The following is a 17160-nucleotide window of genomic DNA, read 5'->3' as shown; positions in this document are numbered from 1 at the left end:
AGCCATCCCTGGTGATGAGAATGAGCAGAGACACTCCTAATGTAGTGGCAGGAAATTTGAGGAGCCAAGAATTAACTGCAGAAAGCAGGCATAGGTTGTTTTTAGGGTCTGTTGTAATTGAAAAAGAACTGGTATCAGATTTGGAAAAACATCTTTAGGATGAGTTAGCTGCCAGCATTTTTCTGGATCTGGTAGTAGACTGCCAGTCTGTGGCCTGGAACAAGTATAATCCTTTCCTTTTACTGAGAGTTTTTGATCTTCACTAGACTTTTTATTCTAGACTGGGGAAGAAGGGATGTGACACTCTCCCTGTGGGCTTAGCCCTGAATTCTTCTCTTGCAGGTATTGCCTGGCTGTGCTGTGATGCCCGACGCCAGATACGAATGCAGGCACTCACTTACTTGCAGCGGGCCCTCCTAGTACACGACCTGCAGGCCCTGGATGCCCTGGAATGGGAGTCCTGCTTCAACAAGGTAACCACCTGGCTGGGATAGGCATGAGAGCAGGGCAGCATTGTCATGAAGGGCAAAGCTGTGTGCAGGAGTGTTGTCCTACTGCAGCACTGTCTTCTTGAGCAGCATGTTCACTGCAACAGACAAGATGTTCCCTATCCTGGTGCTGTGAAAAGCTACTCTCTCCTTAGGCTTCTGACAGGGCCTTTTGGAGTATTGAAGTGAATCCACTCATATGCACGTCCCATTGCTTCTGTCATGTCCTTTGCCTAGAAGCCACCAGTCCCAAAAGCCAGTGCCTTTTTGTAAGGCTGTGTGTGGAAATATTATGTCATTTTTCAGCTCTAAAATATCCATGTGTCTGATCCAACAGGTGCTGTTCCCTCTGCTAACTAAGCTACTTGAGAACATCAGTCCAGCTGATGTTGGTGGGATGGAAGAAACTAGGATGAGAGCCTCAACACTACTCTCCAAGGTGAGCACACCTCTGCTGCCTGAAAGCTTAGAGGAAACCATGTTCCTCAAGAAAACCAAACTGTTTGCTGTATTCGCTTCTCGGCATCTCTGACCTGGACAGGTGTCGGGGTGCTAGTTTGACTGTCTTCAATGCTGGGCTTCTCCACCAGCTTCTGCTGCTGGGACATGCCTTCTTTCCAGAATTGTCTCCATGATTCTAGTGGGAAAGTTGTCAGGAAGAGGTTTGTGGCTTCATGACAGAGGAAAGTATTTCACTTAACATCAGTTGAAGATAATCTGTTCTTTGGGCGAAATGATGTGTGTCACAAGCTGATAGTCTTGACCTGAAGCAGAGGTCTGGAAGGTCTAGAAGACATGGTGATGCAGACTGCAGAGGCCTTCCACAAAGGAGACAAGATCCACTCTTTCACATATGCAATTCAGAAGAGTAGAGGGCTGTGGCATCCTCAGGCCAGTCCTGTGCATGTTCCCAGCTTGCCACAAGGAGGGGGAATCCAGATTTGTGAGACTGGCTTGTCAGTGAACAGCAGCCCTCATACTACTTGTTCACAGTAGTTGTGTTTTTCCCCAGGTGTTCCTACAGCATCTGTCCCCACTGCTCTCACTGACCACCTTTGCTGCCCTGTGGCTCACAATCCTGGATTTTATGGACAAATACATGCATGCTGGCTCCAGTGACTTACTGGTAAGGTGCTGGATGCAGTCCTTTGGACAACCATTCATTGCATTTTAACCTTCTAAAGTTGAAAGGTATTTGATTTAGTGTGGGTTTTGGGAGTTGTTAAATTTTATTCCTTTCCAAACCATTTTGTTGCATGGTTTCTTGCCCTGGCCACAGTTTCCAAGGCAGCCCATCAGCTGTTTTGAGCTTTGGTTCATTGCTATCTGTTCATTCTGTGTCCTGTCTGTGATTATAGCTGGAAGCCATTCCAGAGTCTCTGAAGAATATGCTGCTCGTAATGGATACAGCTGGGATATTCCACAGTGCTGACTCACGGACAGGATACTCAGATCTCTGGGAGATCACCTGGGAGCGCATTGACTGTTTCTTACCTCGGCTGCGGGATGAGCTCTTCAAACAGACCGTCATCCAAGGTACAAGAGCCTGGGAAACCTTAAGAACACAGGTTTGGACCAGTGCTCGCATCTTGTCCAGCACCCAGCTGCCATAACGCCTTGATGCTGATGAAAAGAGTTGTAGGAGGCTGTGGGAACTTGGCACAAGGGCAAATTGAGGGAGGGTGAAAGGAGTGAGCAAACTGGTGTGCGGTCTCACTACATGTTTTGTCTTCCCAGATCCTGTACCCAACATACCAATGGAGCAGCAGCATCAGAAAACAATAGTGTCTGCCCTGCCGCCTTCTCCTGTGGGGGATGTGAGACCATCCACCCATGTGGCTTCTTTGGAGAAGCCTTGTGAACTGGGTGTCAGTGGTGAGTCCTGTTTTCCTTTTTTCTGGAATCACTTTCCCAGCATGGTGGCATAGATCTTCTTTTCCTTGCTTTAGCATGATCTCTGGTGACCAGGCCTCTAGTGTTGTAAAATATTGTGCTTCCATATGGATAAGTTGTTGCTGAGGTTATTGGGGTGGGCAGAATGCCTATGGACCCCTGGTCTTCAGGGCCTTGTAATGAAGGAGCAAGTCTGAAAAGCCCCCTGAGTTCATTTTCAGCCCTGCTTAGTTTTGAGCTAATAGGTGACTTTGTCAGGACCTGTGTAAGGATCTATTTTGTCTCTTCCTTCTTCTAGATTCTGAGAGACCCAGTGCACCTGCCTCACCCACCATCAGCACCTCTGCCTCTCCTTCCTTCCCAGCATCAGCTTCAACAAAGTCAAGCCCTGTTACAGACATACCTCCTACGACAGCACAGCCACCACTCATTCTGCAGCCTCTTGCCTCTCCCCTGCAGGTTGGGGTGCCACCTATGACTCTTCCAATCATTCTCAACCCAGCCCTAATTGAAGCCACCTCTCCTGTTCCCCTCTTAGCTACTCCACGGCCCACTGACCCTATGACAAGCTCTGAAGTCAACTAGTTGGAGGGTGTCAGAGAACTGTCTGCTGAGGAGGCTCTGTGGGTGGAGGATGCTGGCCAAATGTTCTCTGGTAGCAGGCATGTTTGTTTTAAAAGGTGATCCTAACCTGAGCAGAAGGGCTGTTGCTACAGTCCTCTGGAGCATGTCCCATCCTGCTCCCTTCTTGTGGCATCACCTAGAAATCTGCCCAAAAATCCTTGTGTCCATGGAGGAGTGCCCAGTTCCACTGACCAGTCTCCTTCCTGCCTTTGCAATCTCAGGGGCCAGGCAATGCCCGTGCCCAGCAGCCTGGGACCAAGCTGCCACCAGTTCATTTGGTAAAGAGGGAAGACTTGTTGATGTGACACCAGAGAGTGCTGCAGTACAGGACTGCCTCTCAAGATTACTCAGTCCAGTCCCTGGGCAATTCCCCAGCCATTCCCTAGCTTTCATGCTGACTCTTCTGGTTGCACTGCTTTCTTTAAGATCTGGACGCACCTGGGTTCAGCAGGTAGAGTATTTTATTAGAAGCGTGGATTGCTTACAGTGCAGCTCCCAGATTGCTACATAGGGCTTCTTGCCTGCTGGCACATGCTTTCCTTCCTGCAACACGGATGACAGCAATCCCTAAGCCAGATACAGATTAAGCAACAGGCAAGTCTGATAGGGGCTTTCATCCCTGTTCCTGTAAATGTAATCAGGCTTTCTGTTTGAAGAAGACAAATCCAGAAGGCTCTGCGTAGCTGAGTAGATGAGAAGGAAATGCTGAGAACAGAACACCATGGCCATGTCTCACACAGCACTTGTGGGGCCACTGTGCGTTGTGTTGTTTGCCACTCGCTACACATTGGTCTCTTGGTGACCAGCCCCTTCCTTAGGGGAGCATCCTCTTCAGCTACAGATGTAGGGGTCTGTGGCACCTGCAGACAGATGCCCAGCAGGTCTGCAGTGGTTTCTCTTGGAAGCTCTGAAGAGATCACACCCTTCTGCATCTTCTTGTTGGGACCCCATCTCCTACCCCCAGAAGGCCCCTGCAGCTGAGGCCCTGGCAGTGATTCTTGTGCTTCCATCTTGCCGCAAGGAGATCCCACTCTTCCTGCTGCTCATGTCCAGAGCAGAGCTGGCTGCCTGGCAAGTGCTGCATCGCTGATCCTCCTCCTCCCTCAACTAGTTGGCTAGATTCTCAATAATTTCAATCTTGGAAATCCCCCTGGTGACTGGGAGGGCATGGGTGGGACTCCAACCCAGTGTATCCTGTATGGAGAGGAATCTGCAGTTGTTGTGGGAATACAACCAGTGTACATACAGAGTAAATGGCTACAAATCCAATGGACTTTTTACAGTGTAATAAATACATCCTGTAAATGAATGTTCTGGTGTTGCACTCCTTTTCTGTTATGGAAATGTGGCTCAGAGCTTTGGAAAAGGGAGCTTGCTCATCAAGGTGTTGAGCCCTGGCTTCATACACCAAGATCCTTCAAGAGAATGTTCTGTCTGGAGGGAGCACAGGGGGACTTGTCAGCTCAGGGAGGGGTCTGCAATGGTGGTTAGCTGTCAAGGGCTAACCAGTAATGGTTCCCATCATGGACAAAGGAGAACCAGAACTGTAATAGTGAGATTGGATCTTTCAGAAGGTGATAGTTTCACCTGGGCTACAAAATTTCTGGTGTTACATTAGTGTATGCTCATGCACTACCAGGACTGAGGGCAGAGATGAGGGCTGAGGAGCGGGCGCTCTGTTCATGTGGTCATGGTGGCAGAACATAGACCTCAGTGACAACTCAGCTGACCCCGGATGATTCCCTGACGGAGAAGAAATCCATTTCCATGAACAGGATTTAAGAGTTGGAAAGTGCAATAGAGATGGTGGGCTCTTCCAGGGCTAATGCTTGCTATGGATTTGAACGACTACACTTCCTGGTATTCTCTGCTTTGTTTCATGGCGAGATCACAGTGCCACAGTGTCCTCAGAGCTGTGAGAGACACCAGTGCCTTCTCTGTTCCAAGCAACTCCTACAGATTTGGTAAGGGGTTTAAAAACTTGGGAGTTTGTTTGAATTGCGTGAGAAAAGGTCTAAATATTGCATAATGGAAAAGTAATGTGCATAGTAGGAAAGTCCTGTTAATAAATCCTGGTTCCCTAAGCCCATTTGTACCATTCCTGGAATATTTTGCTGCAGCTGTTCTTCCTCACACTCCACTGCCTGTAGATTGTGTCTTTCCAGCCCTTAGATATTTTCATTAATGTATTTGAGTCCTTGCACTTCTCATAGTGCTTCTGTATCCAGCCTCCTCTCTGTCTTTTCTTTCTGAGCATTCACTTCTATTTACAGCTCTGTTTTTCTACTTGTTGAAAGCTTTAGATTATTAACTCTTTGTAAACCATTGCTCAGTTGTCAAGGGCCTCAATGTCAGGCGATCCCCAGATGGTCCTCTGACTTTTGGGGGTGGTGTCGGCTAATAGCAAAGCTCCATTTTGCCAGCTGCCTTTAGATGGCTGTTTTGGGCATATGTTGTATTTTAACCTGTGTGTGCAAACCCAGCTTCTACTGAGAGCAATACGTCTTAACTCAGACAATTACGGTGCAAAGCAAAAGCCACCCAAGAGAACTCCAGGAAGTGGGACTAGAATGGAAGGAATGTTGACTGGAAACACAGAATTGCACTTTTAAACAGTTTTCACCAGACTGTAAATAGGAATGGACTGGAAAACCAGAAAAAGAATTTTTTTGTATGTTTGGATTTTGCAGGAGTGAGGTTTAGTGTTACAGAGGAAAAAAAAAATCAGGGAAAGTATTGAATTGAAAGGAGATCATAATCAAGTGACAGGTAGCAGGTCATACTAATGGCTGCTGGTGAGGAGTGGTGTTTACAACAGTACCCCTTAGATCTGTCCTAGCATATACTTTTCCTAGTCTTGGACTCTCTCATTTTTACTCAGGGTCTGACTAAGTATTCAGAGGAGGCTGAACAGACATCACTGTGTTTTGGATTTACCTGCCTCTTCTGTTCCCATTTACATCAAGGACTTCTACTGTTAAAACAGAATGAAAATATGTACTGGGATTTAGCATGTGCCTGTAGAACACTTTACTGTGGAGCTGGTGTTTTCCTTGTTGGTATGAAGCTTACTAGTGTCAGAAGTCCTATGGAATGATAAGCCCTGGCTGGAAAACATAGATTTGGCACTGAAACTTGTGAAACAGAAGCACTGCTGCTTTTAGTTTCAATTTAAAAATTGAACCTCAAAAGGTCTGTAAGAAAGATTTCCAGGAAGCATCAACAGTGAGCTGGCTTTTTAGAAGTTACCCTCAGTCCTATAAATGCCAGCTGTTGAATTCCTCCGGAAAATATTTTACCTGTGACAGAGGCTGATGTGTTCTGAAGCGCCTGTGCCCGACATTTTCTGCCCAGCTGCGCGGAAGGCAGCCCGGCGGAGCTTGTGCTTCTGGCCGGTGGCCGTGGAGCGCTCCGAGCCCTGCCGAGGCTGCTGGGGGCAGCAGTCCCGGCGCGGCGGGCACTGTTCCCACTGTCCGTGCGCTGTGGAGGCTGCCGGGAGAGGGAGGGCCAGGCCGGCTGCCTGCTGGCGGACAGGAATGCACGGGGGCAGCTTTGGGAGCGCGACCGCCTCGGGAGCCAAGTTCTGGAGTGCAACTCTTGCCCGAACAGCAAGGAGAGACCCGGGCCTGTGAGGAGGCTGCTTGGAGCGCGATTCAACGCAGAGGATGATGAGATCCCCCAAGACTACACGTCCCAGTGTGCAGTACTGCTCCTGCGGTTGTGTAACCAGCACCCTGGCCCGGCGGAGGTGGTGGGCAGCCAGGGCTTCTCCCCGACACGGGCCAGGGTCAGAGCTGTGCCCGGCATCTCCTCTGTGCAGAAGGCAGAGGCAAAGTGCAGGCTTTATGAGCACCAGATGCTCGAGGGATGTGCACACCCGTTGGTGACACAGGATGTGTTGGGAATTGAAAACACATTGGGATCCCTACAAGCAGCCAGGGGGCAAGAGGGCAAGTTACTGCTGAGTTCCCAATAGGAAAACAGGACGGCTGTGGCCTTACCACAGCCCTGCTTCTCTGCCAGGGGAAGTTGTGCTTCCTTTCCTCACATTTTCTGTAAAGGAAAAATGGAAATTTCTTTGCGCAGCAGGGTTGGTGGTTGGCTGCTAAACTTAATCCCTAGTTGTAGAAAGCGTCTGGCATCAGAGAACAAGGTAACGGGGTCAGGAGCATGAGCAGGCAGTGGCTGGCAGTGTGGCTGCAGCCATTTAGTGAGAGCACAGGGTCAGTCACTCCTGGGGTGCAAACCAGAGCCTTGTCCTCAGGACGGAGCGCTGAGCCCCATGGAAGAAGAGTGAACTGAACAAGGTCCTCTCTGCCTGGCCCCTCCCTGTCGTAGTAGCTCCTGCCTCGTCTACTGACAGTGCCGTCTGGGCCACGCTTACAGGAGCCCACACTTCTGGAGACGTGGGCCCAGAGCTGGTGTTCGGGCAGAGACAGCATCGCCCGGAGCCGAGGGCGGTGAGGCCCCCAGCCCGGCAGCCGGCTGTCGATGCCTTGGCAAAGGCTGTTCGTGTCCCCAGCTCCCGGGAAGGGTGTTCGCTGCTGAGCTGTGCCTGCCCTCCCCTGCGCTCTGCGGGACCCTGTGCGCGCTGTGGGGCCGGCCGCCCCGCGGGGCCCGGCGTTCCCGGCTCCGTGCCGTCCCGCTCCGCGGCTGCCCTCCCCGGCACCGTCCGCTGCCCCGGGCCGGCAGCGCGGCCGCCACGTGGCGCCGGGGGCCGCGCCGGGCCCGTCCCGCTCCCCGCCGCCGCCGGACGGGGCGGGCCCGGCCCTGCCGCCGAGCGGGACCCGCGCTGCCCCGGGGCGGGGCCGGCCTGCGCTGTCCCGGCGCCGCTCGGCACGGCCGGACCCGCTCCGCCCGCCCGGCCCCGGCCCCGTCGCCCATGGAGAGCGCGGCCCGGCGGCGGCCCGGCAACAGGAGGCAGCGGGGGGGTTTCCCTGGCGGCCCCGCTCGCCCGTAGCCCGGCGGGGCATGCCCGGCCCCAGGATGCCGGCCTGGGGGATCCTGCCCGTCACGCTGCCTGCCTTCACCATCACCGGCATGTGGATCGTGTGAGTGCCGCGGGGTCGCCGCCTGCCCCCCACCCACGGGCGCTGGGGCCGGGGCCGGGCCGGATGCTGCGGGATAACGGAGGGCCGGGGCTTGGAGGATGCTCTAGAGTGGAATGCTGCGAGGTGGGATGCAGCGGGCAGGAGGTTGCAGGGAGCCGCTGTTCCCGGTCGTGTTGGGGTACTTCTGGACACTCAGGGGCTCCCGCACCTCCCTGAAACCCTCAAGCCGCCCTGCGTGGTCCCCGCGTCCCCTGCAGCAGCGCTGGCATGTGCCTCCCTGTCCTTACATCCCTGACACGCTGCGGAATGGCGTGCCCCTGTCCCGGCGTGAGTGCGGCTGGCGCTCAGGTGGCACGGGAACGGCATCGGGAGCCTCGCCACCCGCCCAGGTACTGCAGCGTACCTACAGTACTACAGGTACTGTAGTCCCTACACGGGCACCCATCCCATGTGGTGGATGGATGGAAAGGCCTTGTGTGAGGAGTGACTGTGTCACTTGGGTGAACAGTACTAGTCCACCCCAGCAGTCTCTTTCTCAGGCCTTAGCTCAGGTGAGCAGTGGATGAAGGACTTTTCTCAAAGGCACCAAGAAGTTCAGTGTAGCTGGTGGGACTTCCTAGGGAAGTGCGATGGAGCAAATACACCACATATGCATGCGGGTTCATCCAAGAGCTTCCCCCTGAGGTATTGCCTGTCCTACTTCACAACAAAGCTGAATGTTGAACCTGGTGCTAGGAACTTATGCTCCAAGTTTTTTCCTTAGACACCTTGCAAAGCACGGGCTGTCACCTATGAGTGATGCTGAGGGGCAGATGCCCTTCCAGACCAAAGCAGCACAAGTGGGAGTCGTTGCTTATGGTCTCACAGCCTGAGCTACCCTGAGTGGCCCTTTTGGAGACCTGTGGTGGGAGATGGCTCGGTGAGGGGTCTGCTCCTTGGTGGCTGGGAGTGCTGTTCCTTGGTTTCCCCACCTGCCCTGCTCTTTGCCTCTCTTCTGGGATCATCCTTTTTGCAGCCCAGCTCTTACTCGGCCAGCTCGGGAAGGAGAGGAGTTTTCATACTGGTGTTGAGGCCTATTTTTAACCTGAGCTGTTCACAGCTGCCTGTGATTTGAACAGCAGGGTGCTGCCCACTGCTGTGGCTGCCGGGCAGGAGGGCTCCTCCACGGCTGGGGTGGGGGCCATGAGGCTGCGTCTCCATCGGAGTGGAGCAGGATGCATGTCATGAACCCCTTGTTACACTGACTGAGACGCAAGGGTGACTCGTTAGGGAATTGCTTGGTGGAGCTGATCTGCCCGTAATGCCCTCCCAATGCTCTGGCTACTTTTCCAGACTCCTTTTAGCTCCATACTGGCCAGCCAGGGGCCGGGGGCGGCCGGGCAGAGCCAGTGCCCGTGGGTGGCACCCGGCACAGGTGTAGGCTGGCGGACAGCTCCGATGCCAAGGCATGCCAAGGAGGCTCTGTGACAGAGCAGTGCCCCAGAGCCTGTGGAGCACAGCAGCACGATGGAGAAGAGGCTGCACAGAAGCAGCTGCACTGAACTGGAGCAGGAGGTGGCTCTCAGCAGGGATGAGGGTACAAGGTAGGGGAACCTGGTCCCCAGCAGTGAGAGTTTCACAGAGCACGTGCTCATGGACTTGTTTTACTTTTTCCTGCTTTGTAAAGCCGGGAGGTGCCACAGGATGAGTGCTGGCCCCTGGCAGGCAGTAAAGGCCTGTATCCTCTGCTCTGGCAGCCAGTCCCTGGGGCTGCTCTGGGTGCTGGCAGGGAATGGGGATGCAGGGAGGCGGGTGACTATGGTAACCCTGTGTTGTCTCACCTCCAGATATGCCATGGCACTGTCCAACAACCACATCTGTCCTGTCCACAACTGGTAAGGCCTGGGGGGAAGCAGGGGCTTTTTGGAACATCCTGGCTTGATTCAACACCTCATAATGCCAAGTCTCTCCACACCTGTGGCACATGAAGTATGCCAGGCTGTGCCAGACCACTGAGCAGCTGAGGCACTCCCTGCACTATGACTGTGCTGAAAGGGGGTTGAGGATGATGGGAGAGGTGGAAGCATTAAAGGGGCACAGACACACCTTCTCCCCCAGCAGACATGGTGATGATGGGGTGCAAATGCCACAGGGCTGCCCAGTCGATTTTGGGAGCAGAACAGCTTGGGGACGAGCTGCTGTCAGGGCTGGGCTGCCCTCCCTCCCCTGCCCTGGCTCGCCTGTGGTAAGGGCTGCTCTGGTGAACAGTCCAGCCTCACTCCAAACCAGGCAGGGAGAAGGAGGCCATTGAAAAAACACAGCATGAAGAAAGTATGAAAATAAGTGGTCAGGAATTACAGAGGGCTATGTGTCTCCATGGAAAAGGTTGTGACTCGCTTGCTTGAGGCTAAATCTGGCAATGCCAGGGGAATGGGATGGTCCTGCAGCACCCAGACACCCTTGGGCAGAGCTGCCTGCAACACCCCCAGATGGGGGATGAGGCATGGAAGAGACAAGGGCTGGGAAAAGAAACACTGTTTGGTCTCTTGGCAACTCCTTCTGCAGGGATTTTGGCTTGTAGTGTTGCCTTAAAAATCTGCCCAGAATGATCCATGTTAGTTTAATTCTTGCTGGAGTGTTTGAAGAAGTGAAAAAAAAAAGAAAAACAACCGTGCTGCCATTTCCTGCCTGATGGCTGATTCTGCCCTGGGAAGAATATGTGTCTCGGGTTGTCTCTGCCTCACAGCCAGCCCTTAATGACGAATAATGCTTCCCAGCCTTAGGCTGCTTGCTTTAAACAAAATAATAATAAAAAAACCCCTCCCAAACCAAACACGACCCCAAGAGCAGCCTTTGAGGAGGCCGTGAGGCTCCACAGCTCGCCTGGGTTTAGTGGTTGGAAAACAAAGCTACCAGTAAACTGAGGAGACTGAAAAAACATTAGAGCCCAGCCCTTTCCAAAGCGGCTTTTTTAACCATTTTCTTGCTGTATAGCCAGAGGTGGTGGATGGACAGCCTGGGTGAGGGACAGGGCAGCACTGTCCCCTCGCAGCTCCCCACACAGCCTTGTCTCCCCTCAGTCCCCCCACAGCGTGGGACTGCGGGTGTCAGAGGAGGCCCTTTGGGGCAGAGAACTTCGCACTCACTGCCTGTAGTGTGAGCACGGGTCCCACTAGGCCATGCCAGGCAGAGGTACTCTGTGCCTGCGTGATGCTGCAGCAAAGAGGCAGCCAAAAACCCACTTCCAATGTGTGCCAGCTCCTGGGAGAGCTGTGAGGGTGAGAGTGCATGAGCCCCTGTGGTGGGGGGTTGGTTTGGGTTGCAGGAGCAGCTGTGGTACAGGAAGGGTTGATAAGAGCTTGGGGTGCCTGGACTCATGGGGTCTGTGGGCTCCCAGGGCACAGAGCCCTGCCCGGCTGTGCTGTGCTGGGACTACCCCAGGTGCACTGCTGGTGTGCCTGGCTCCAGGGCAGCCTGGGGGCTGGCTCTGGTCATGTTGTCCCTCAGGCAGTGCCTCCCAGCTCCCTCCCAGGTTCGGTGGCACTGCCTCGGGGGTGCCTGTGGCTGTGGGGGCCATTTCCTACACAGCTCAGCGTTCCAACCCATCCCCTGCAAACCTGGAGCTGTCAGTGGCTGCGTCCCTAGCTTTGCTGGTGCTTCCATCCCAGGAATCTGTGAGGGGGCTGGTAGGTGGGTGCTCCTGCTCCTTTCTGGATGTGGGGCTGCCCGAACTCCCTGAGCCCACACCCCAGCCCGTGCAACCTCTGCCCTGCCATGGTCTCTCCCTCACAGGCTGGGGCTCTGGGTGAGCAGCAGAGCCAGCAGGCAGGGAACAGGCTGTGGAAACACAGGTGTGATGCGACCTGTTGGGCAGTGGGTCACTCCCTGGACGGTGTGGGCACATCTCTGGGTCTGGGCGGCACTCACGGCAGAGCAACTGGGCCGCCCTTGCAGGGCCTGTGGGCAGGAGACAGGAGGGTCCCGGGCAGCAGTTCAGCTCTCCTAACCCGTCCCTTTGCTGCTGGCAGGAGTTACAACCAGTCATGCGATGTGGATGGCCCCAGCTCCTGCTGCACGCTGGATCACATCCCCCTCGTCAGGTGAGCGGCCTCAGGGTGGGAGCACGGGCAGAGCTGCTCTGACCCCTGCAGGGCAACCCAGGAGGGTGTCCTGAGCAGGGAGCCAAGCACACAGTGCCCCCGCGCTGAGGACTCCGTGGGTCTTGTTTGTCCCCACAGTAAGTGTGGCACCCTGCCTCCCGAGAGCTGCTTCTTCAGCCTCATCTGCAGCCTGGGCTCCTTCATGGGTAAGTGCCTGCTGTCGGGGAAGCAGGGCTGGGAGAGGCTGCCCTGCACCCAGCCTGGCATGGGGCAGCAGTGGGATGAGGGGGCTGAAGACACAGACGGGCTGTGTTTCCCTCCCGCAGTCATCCTGGTGGGACTGCTGCGCTACGCCCACCTCCTGGAGCGCCTGGGGCCATCCCTCCTCAACACCCTGGGGCTGGCCGCTGGCTGGGTCTGCGCTGCTGGCCTCACCATGGTTGGCAACTTTCAGGTAACGCATCTCCTCAGGAGTCCCTGCGGTAGGAGGGCAGGAGAGAGCCTTGGCTGAAGCAGAGGGATTGCTGTGCTTAGCAGAGTAGGGTTTGGGGTAGTTGTTTTGGTCCAGTGCCCCAGCCTTCCCTTCCCCTGAGTCAGTGCTGTGCTTCCCAGGGTGCTGTAAGTCTTCTTTGTGTATTCATGGTTCGAGTCCATTTTGGTTTGGTTTAACCCTTGCCTGAGCCGAGCCCCCTCTGTACAGTCTGGCTGCTCCATGGGCACGTGCAGGGGCAGGGACATGCTGTTGAGGCTGCTCCTGGCCCTGCCCAGGGGGTGACGCCAGGAAACTGCTGGGGCAGAGCCTGTGCTCACAGGGACCGGAGCGGGCCCGGGCTTGGCAGCACACGGCGCTGCTCAGCCCCTGCCTGCACTGCCAGCATCGGCCTCCCAGCAGCTCCTGGGACAGCCAGGCTCTCCTGCTTGGCAGGAGGCTGCTGCCCACGCCAGCCCGGGGAGGAGCTTTGCAGGCCCCAATCCCCCTTGTGCGCCAGCCGCGGTGAGTGGCGCTGGGCTGTGACCCTCGGGAGGGGTGCAGGAAGTCCCTGATGTTGCTTAGGGCAGAGGCCAGCAGAGCTGCTGGCCCATGGAGAAAAGAAACAGAATTCTTTGAGATCCCAGCAGTAGATGTTGGATCCAAGTCTGCTCTTCAGCCAGGAGTCAGGCACAGGGTGAGTTGCCTGGACCTGCTCCCAGCACTGTCTGCACCCATTCCTGGGCAGGAGTCCAACTCCTGGGGCAGAGTCATGCTGTGATAGGCAGTGTCCCGGGGTGTTGGCACTGATGGTCTCTTCCCCACAGGTGGACCACGCCAAGGTGCTACACTACATTGGGGCAGGGGTGGCCTTTCCCACCAGCATGCTGTTCCTGCTCCTGCAGTCCATCCTCACCTACCGCATGGCCAAAACCCGAGGGCAGTACTGGACCGGCCACTTACGCAGCATCCTCACCGCTGTGGCCTTCTTCACCCTTGTCTTCAGTATCCTGCAGGGTGTGGGAAGAAGACTGGGAAGAGGCTTGGTAAAAGGTGGTCCTCACAGTGGGGTATGTGCCCCATGTTCTCTACCCTTTGGTCTGCCAGTGAGGCATGGTGCCAGGAGAGGAGCTGGGCAGGGCACTGAGGGTGAGCAGCTCCCTGCAGGTGTAGGCTGGAGGAGCAGCAGTACCAGGGCTGGGCAGGGGCTGAGCAGGGGAAGGGATGCTGGTGGGTGTCTCTTCGGGTGCTGGGATGCCCCAAACCAGCCCCGCCCTGGCTGCTGCAGCCCAGCTACCACTGCGGGCTCCAGTCACACACCACTCAGGTCTGGTTAATTGTTGGGTTTTGTTAATGGGACAAAGGTATTTTGAGCCCTTGGCAATGCAGAAGCTGACTGAAGCTGAATACAAAAGCACTGTGTGCAGGTGCCAGGTGGATGCATGGTAGCACTCCTGCCAGCCAGAACTTCCAGCCACTTGGCAGCCAACCTGCTCATGGGACAAGAAAGGGCTTCGTGAGCAGGTACTGGGATCTGCAAATACTTTACCAGGGAGAGGGCATGGCATCAGGTGGGCTGGAGCTCAAAGAATGGTCCCAAGTGTGTGGCTGGGGAGTGAGTAGCTTATTTGGGACTGAAGTTAGGGATAAATTGGGAAACAAGGTAATGGTTATTGGACAGGAAGGGGAAAAAGCATGCAGTGTTCATGGGTCCCAAAGAGGTTGGCTGGGGTCTGGCTGAGGTGAGCAGCCCAGGATGAGCCTGGGGGTGCTGGTGGGCCTGGCACATATCAGGGGGGTCCTGCTCTGTCACCACAGCAGGCAGGGAGCTGGGAAGGGCAGGACTGCTGCAGGGCCATGCCAGCTGGGAGGGACAGGAAGGGCATGTAAGGACAGGGAAGACAAGACTGGTGTCCATCTGCTGTGGCCATCATGCTCTGTAAGCTCTGGGGACTGGCAGTGGCCAAGCAGTGAGCTGTGGTGAGGGCAGTGTGGGGAAAAGGCTGGGATCTTTCCTGATGGGATGGGGGAAAGGAGCAGAGGGCTCTACACTGTACAGGTCAGGTCCCTGCTTTTGCAGCTCTCCCAGATCTTGGTCTCACTTGCAGAAGGCATGGTACTGCTGGAGGCTTCAGCTGGAGGGATATACATGCCTCTTCCCCTCACCCACAGTAGCTCTTGCAGTAGGTTTCCCTGGAGATTTTTGGTGGGGATGAGCGGAGGATAAAGACATTTCAGTAGTGATAGGATCTGGAGAAGTGGGAGCAGGCCCTCTCTCTAGGGTGGGCCAGCCTGCAGCACAAAAGGACAGGAGGTGCTGTAGGACTGGGATGCAACAGTCCTAACCCTGTTTCCAAGGTTGAGTTTTATCATCTTTGACTTCATCCTGTCAAAGGGGAGCATGGGGACCACCAGCTGGGCTTGAGGAAGCAGCAGGGAGTGTGGGGAAGTTGAGGCATCTGGGTACCTGGCTTGCACTGACACCTGCAGCCTGAGCTCCTCCTGCCCTGGCCTCTTCAGATAAGCCCAGCCTGGCACCAGCGCCATGATTTACCAAGGCTGGTTTGGGCACGTGTGCCACAGTCTCACCCATGCCAGGGCCCTCCTAGTGCTGGGAGAATGGGGGGGTTTTTCAGTGTTAGGAGTGGTGATGTGTTTCCTGCAGAGGATGGGTACTCACGTCCACCCCAGCATGTAGTAACAGTGGGATGTGGTCCTTCATGCAGTGGTTGGGGTTCAGCTGTACTTTCCTTGACTGGGATACCCTCAGGTGGTGTGTTCTTTATCCAGGAGAGCTTCGTGCTACAGCACGTGGCTGCCTTGTGTGAGTGGATGTTCATCATTGATGTCCTGGTTTTCTACGGCACGTTCACCTTTGAGTTTGGGGCCATCTCCACAGACACCTTCCTGGTCCTGCTGAAAGCCAGCCGGGCCCCAAAAAGTTACAAAGGCGAGAGCAGCATGTCCAGTACAGCCCACATCCACAGCCACGTGGAGGGCCTGGCTATGGCCTGACCCCCACAGGAGGCAGCCCACAGCAGAGACCCCAAATTGGGCTCTGACAGTTCCTCCCCACCTTGAATATCTCTGAAAACCCCGCTGCCGTGTGTGTGTCTGTGTGTGTGTGTGTCTATGTATGTGTCCTGTGTGTGTGTGTTTGTGTGTGTGTGTGTGTCTGTGTGTGTTTGTGTGTCTGTGTGTGTCTGTGTGTATGTGTCTGTGTCTGTGTGTGTGTGTGTGTGTGTGTCCATGTGGGCCTGCGGTGCCCTCTACTCTCAGCAGGAGCTGTGTCCAGTGCTCCTCTGGCAGCTGCTGCCCCTGCAAGAGCTGTCCCCTCCCTGCCCACAGGGTTTGGGGTCACTGCTGCGGTGTGGGGATGCCAATCTGGTGCTATCAGCAGAGCCAGGATCTGTCAGTGAGCCTCTGGGGTAGCCTGGTCTGAGTTGGGCTGCTGAAGGCAATCATACAGAGGCTTCCTCATGTAAGGGCCATGGGGGAAACAGGGGGCTCACCCTTCCTTCACCACACAAGCCTGATGTGCTTGTGGAGATGAGCTCTCTCTTCTTCCCTCCTCCACAGGGGTAAGGTTCAGCGAAACAAGCCTTCCAGCTGGCCACTGTGACTGTCAGAGCAGCCAAAAAACGCCGAGTGCCTTTTCCCTTCCTTGGGAAGTGACTGCACTGCCAGTCTGTCTGCAGCCCCAGTAAGGATGGCAGCAGGGGATCTCTCCCTGCCTGCCTTCCCAGTGGGGGTAGTGTGTCACTCTGCTGCAGGATGACACCAGCAGTCCCAGCTGGACTGTGCTGACCTCCCTGCACCAGGGCTCTCACTGCTCAGGGCCTTCTATGCCATCAGTGAGTGACTTTCCCCACATTTTTTCAGCTTTGAGAATTGCTGAGGCAGGTTTCACCTCCCTGCTCGCAGCATTCCCCTGCTTCCAGCTCTTTTGGGAAATGAGTCTCCAAATTTACCATCATATGGGGGGTGTCCTGAGGCACTGTGCCTGCAGAGCAGTGGACTTCTGCTCTTGCGCCACTGCAGCTGAAGCTGTCCCAGAGAGTACAGCCATGGAAAAGGGAAGCACTTCTGTAGGAACAGAGGAAGCATGTGCCCTGTTCTTCTGGGACTCCCGAATCCGTCCTTTGGTGCCTTGGCCAGTGCCTGCCTGGAGGGAGCCCACCCCGTTCAGCCGCAGCATCCTGGGCTGAGGTGCAGCCCAGAGTGTCCTGGGCAGGGGGTGGGGTGTGGAGGAGTATGAGTGCTGTGTGTGCATACATGTGTGTGTATGTATAGATCTACAAATATATATATATATATGTATATATATATAATCCCCTTGTCACTGGAGAGGGGCATTTGCTGCTGCTGCTGCTGCTGCTGCTGTGTGCATTGATCAAGTTGGGCTTTCCTATTTGCCCACCTTTTCCAAACTGGCCTGTAAGTTCACCAGTATATGTAGTTCAAAGAGGAGCCTTTCTGATTTTTGTATCTAATATATTTTTTAAAAAGTATATATAAAGACAACAGTGAATTTACAATAATAAAAGTGAAAATCA

The 17160-nt window shown here is 54.9% G+C and overlaps 2 protein-coding genes across 2 annotated transcripts in view; both read left to right on the top strand.

The window, feature by feature from the left end:
- The window catches only part of GBF1 (golgi brefeldin A resistant guanine nucleotide exchange factor 1), a 100650-nt gene extending 96336 nt beyond the window's left edge, over window positions 1–4314 (top strand). Inside the window, 6 exon segments of the mRNA XM_066323958.1 lie at window positions 343–473; window positions 826–927; window positions 1501–1614; window positions 1847–2024; window positions 2226–2363; window positions 2680–4314. Of these exon segments, the coding sequence (XP_066180055.1) occupies window positions 343–473; window positions 826–927; window positions 1501–1614; window positions 1847–2024; window positions 2226–2363; window positions 2680–2966 (950 nt within the window). The 3' untranslated portion in view covers window positions 2967–4314.
- A 3550-nt stretch (window positions 4315–7864) lies between these two features.
- Window positions 7865–17160, top strand: TMEM150A (transmembrane protein 150A). Its single transcript, XM_066323957.1, has 7 exons — window positions 7865–8056; window positions 9883–9930; window positions 12064–12135; window positions 12274–12341; window positions 12462–12589; window positions 13432–13609; window positions 15375–17160. The coding sequence occupies exons 1-7, from the start codon at window positions 7977–7979 to the stop codon at window positions 15617–15619; spliced, it is 819 nt and encodes a 272-aa protein (XP_066180054.1). The 5' UTR covers window positions 7865–7976; the 3' UTR covers window positions 15620–17160.

This window comes from Sylvia atricapilla, chromosome 8, assembly GCF_009819655.1.
Source record: "Sylvia atricapilla isolate bSylAtr1 chromosome 8, bSylAtr1.pri, whole genome shotgun sequence".
Taxonomy (NCBI): Eukaryota; Metazoa; Chordata; class Aves; order Passeriformes; family Sylviidae; genus Sylvia; species Sylvia atricapilla.
Note: the sequence above shows the minus strand (reverse complement) of the source record. Positions and strands in the feature narration are given on the sequence as shown.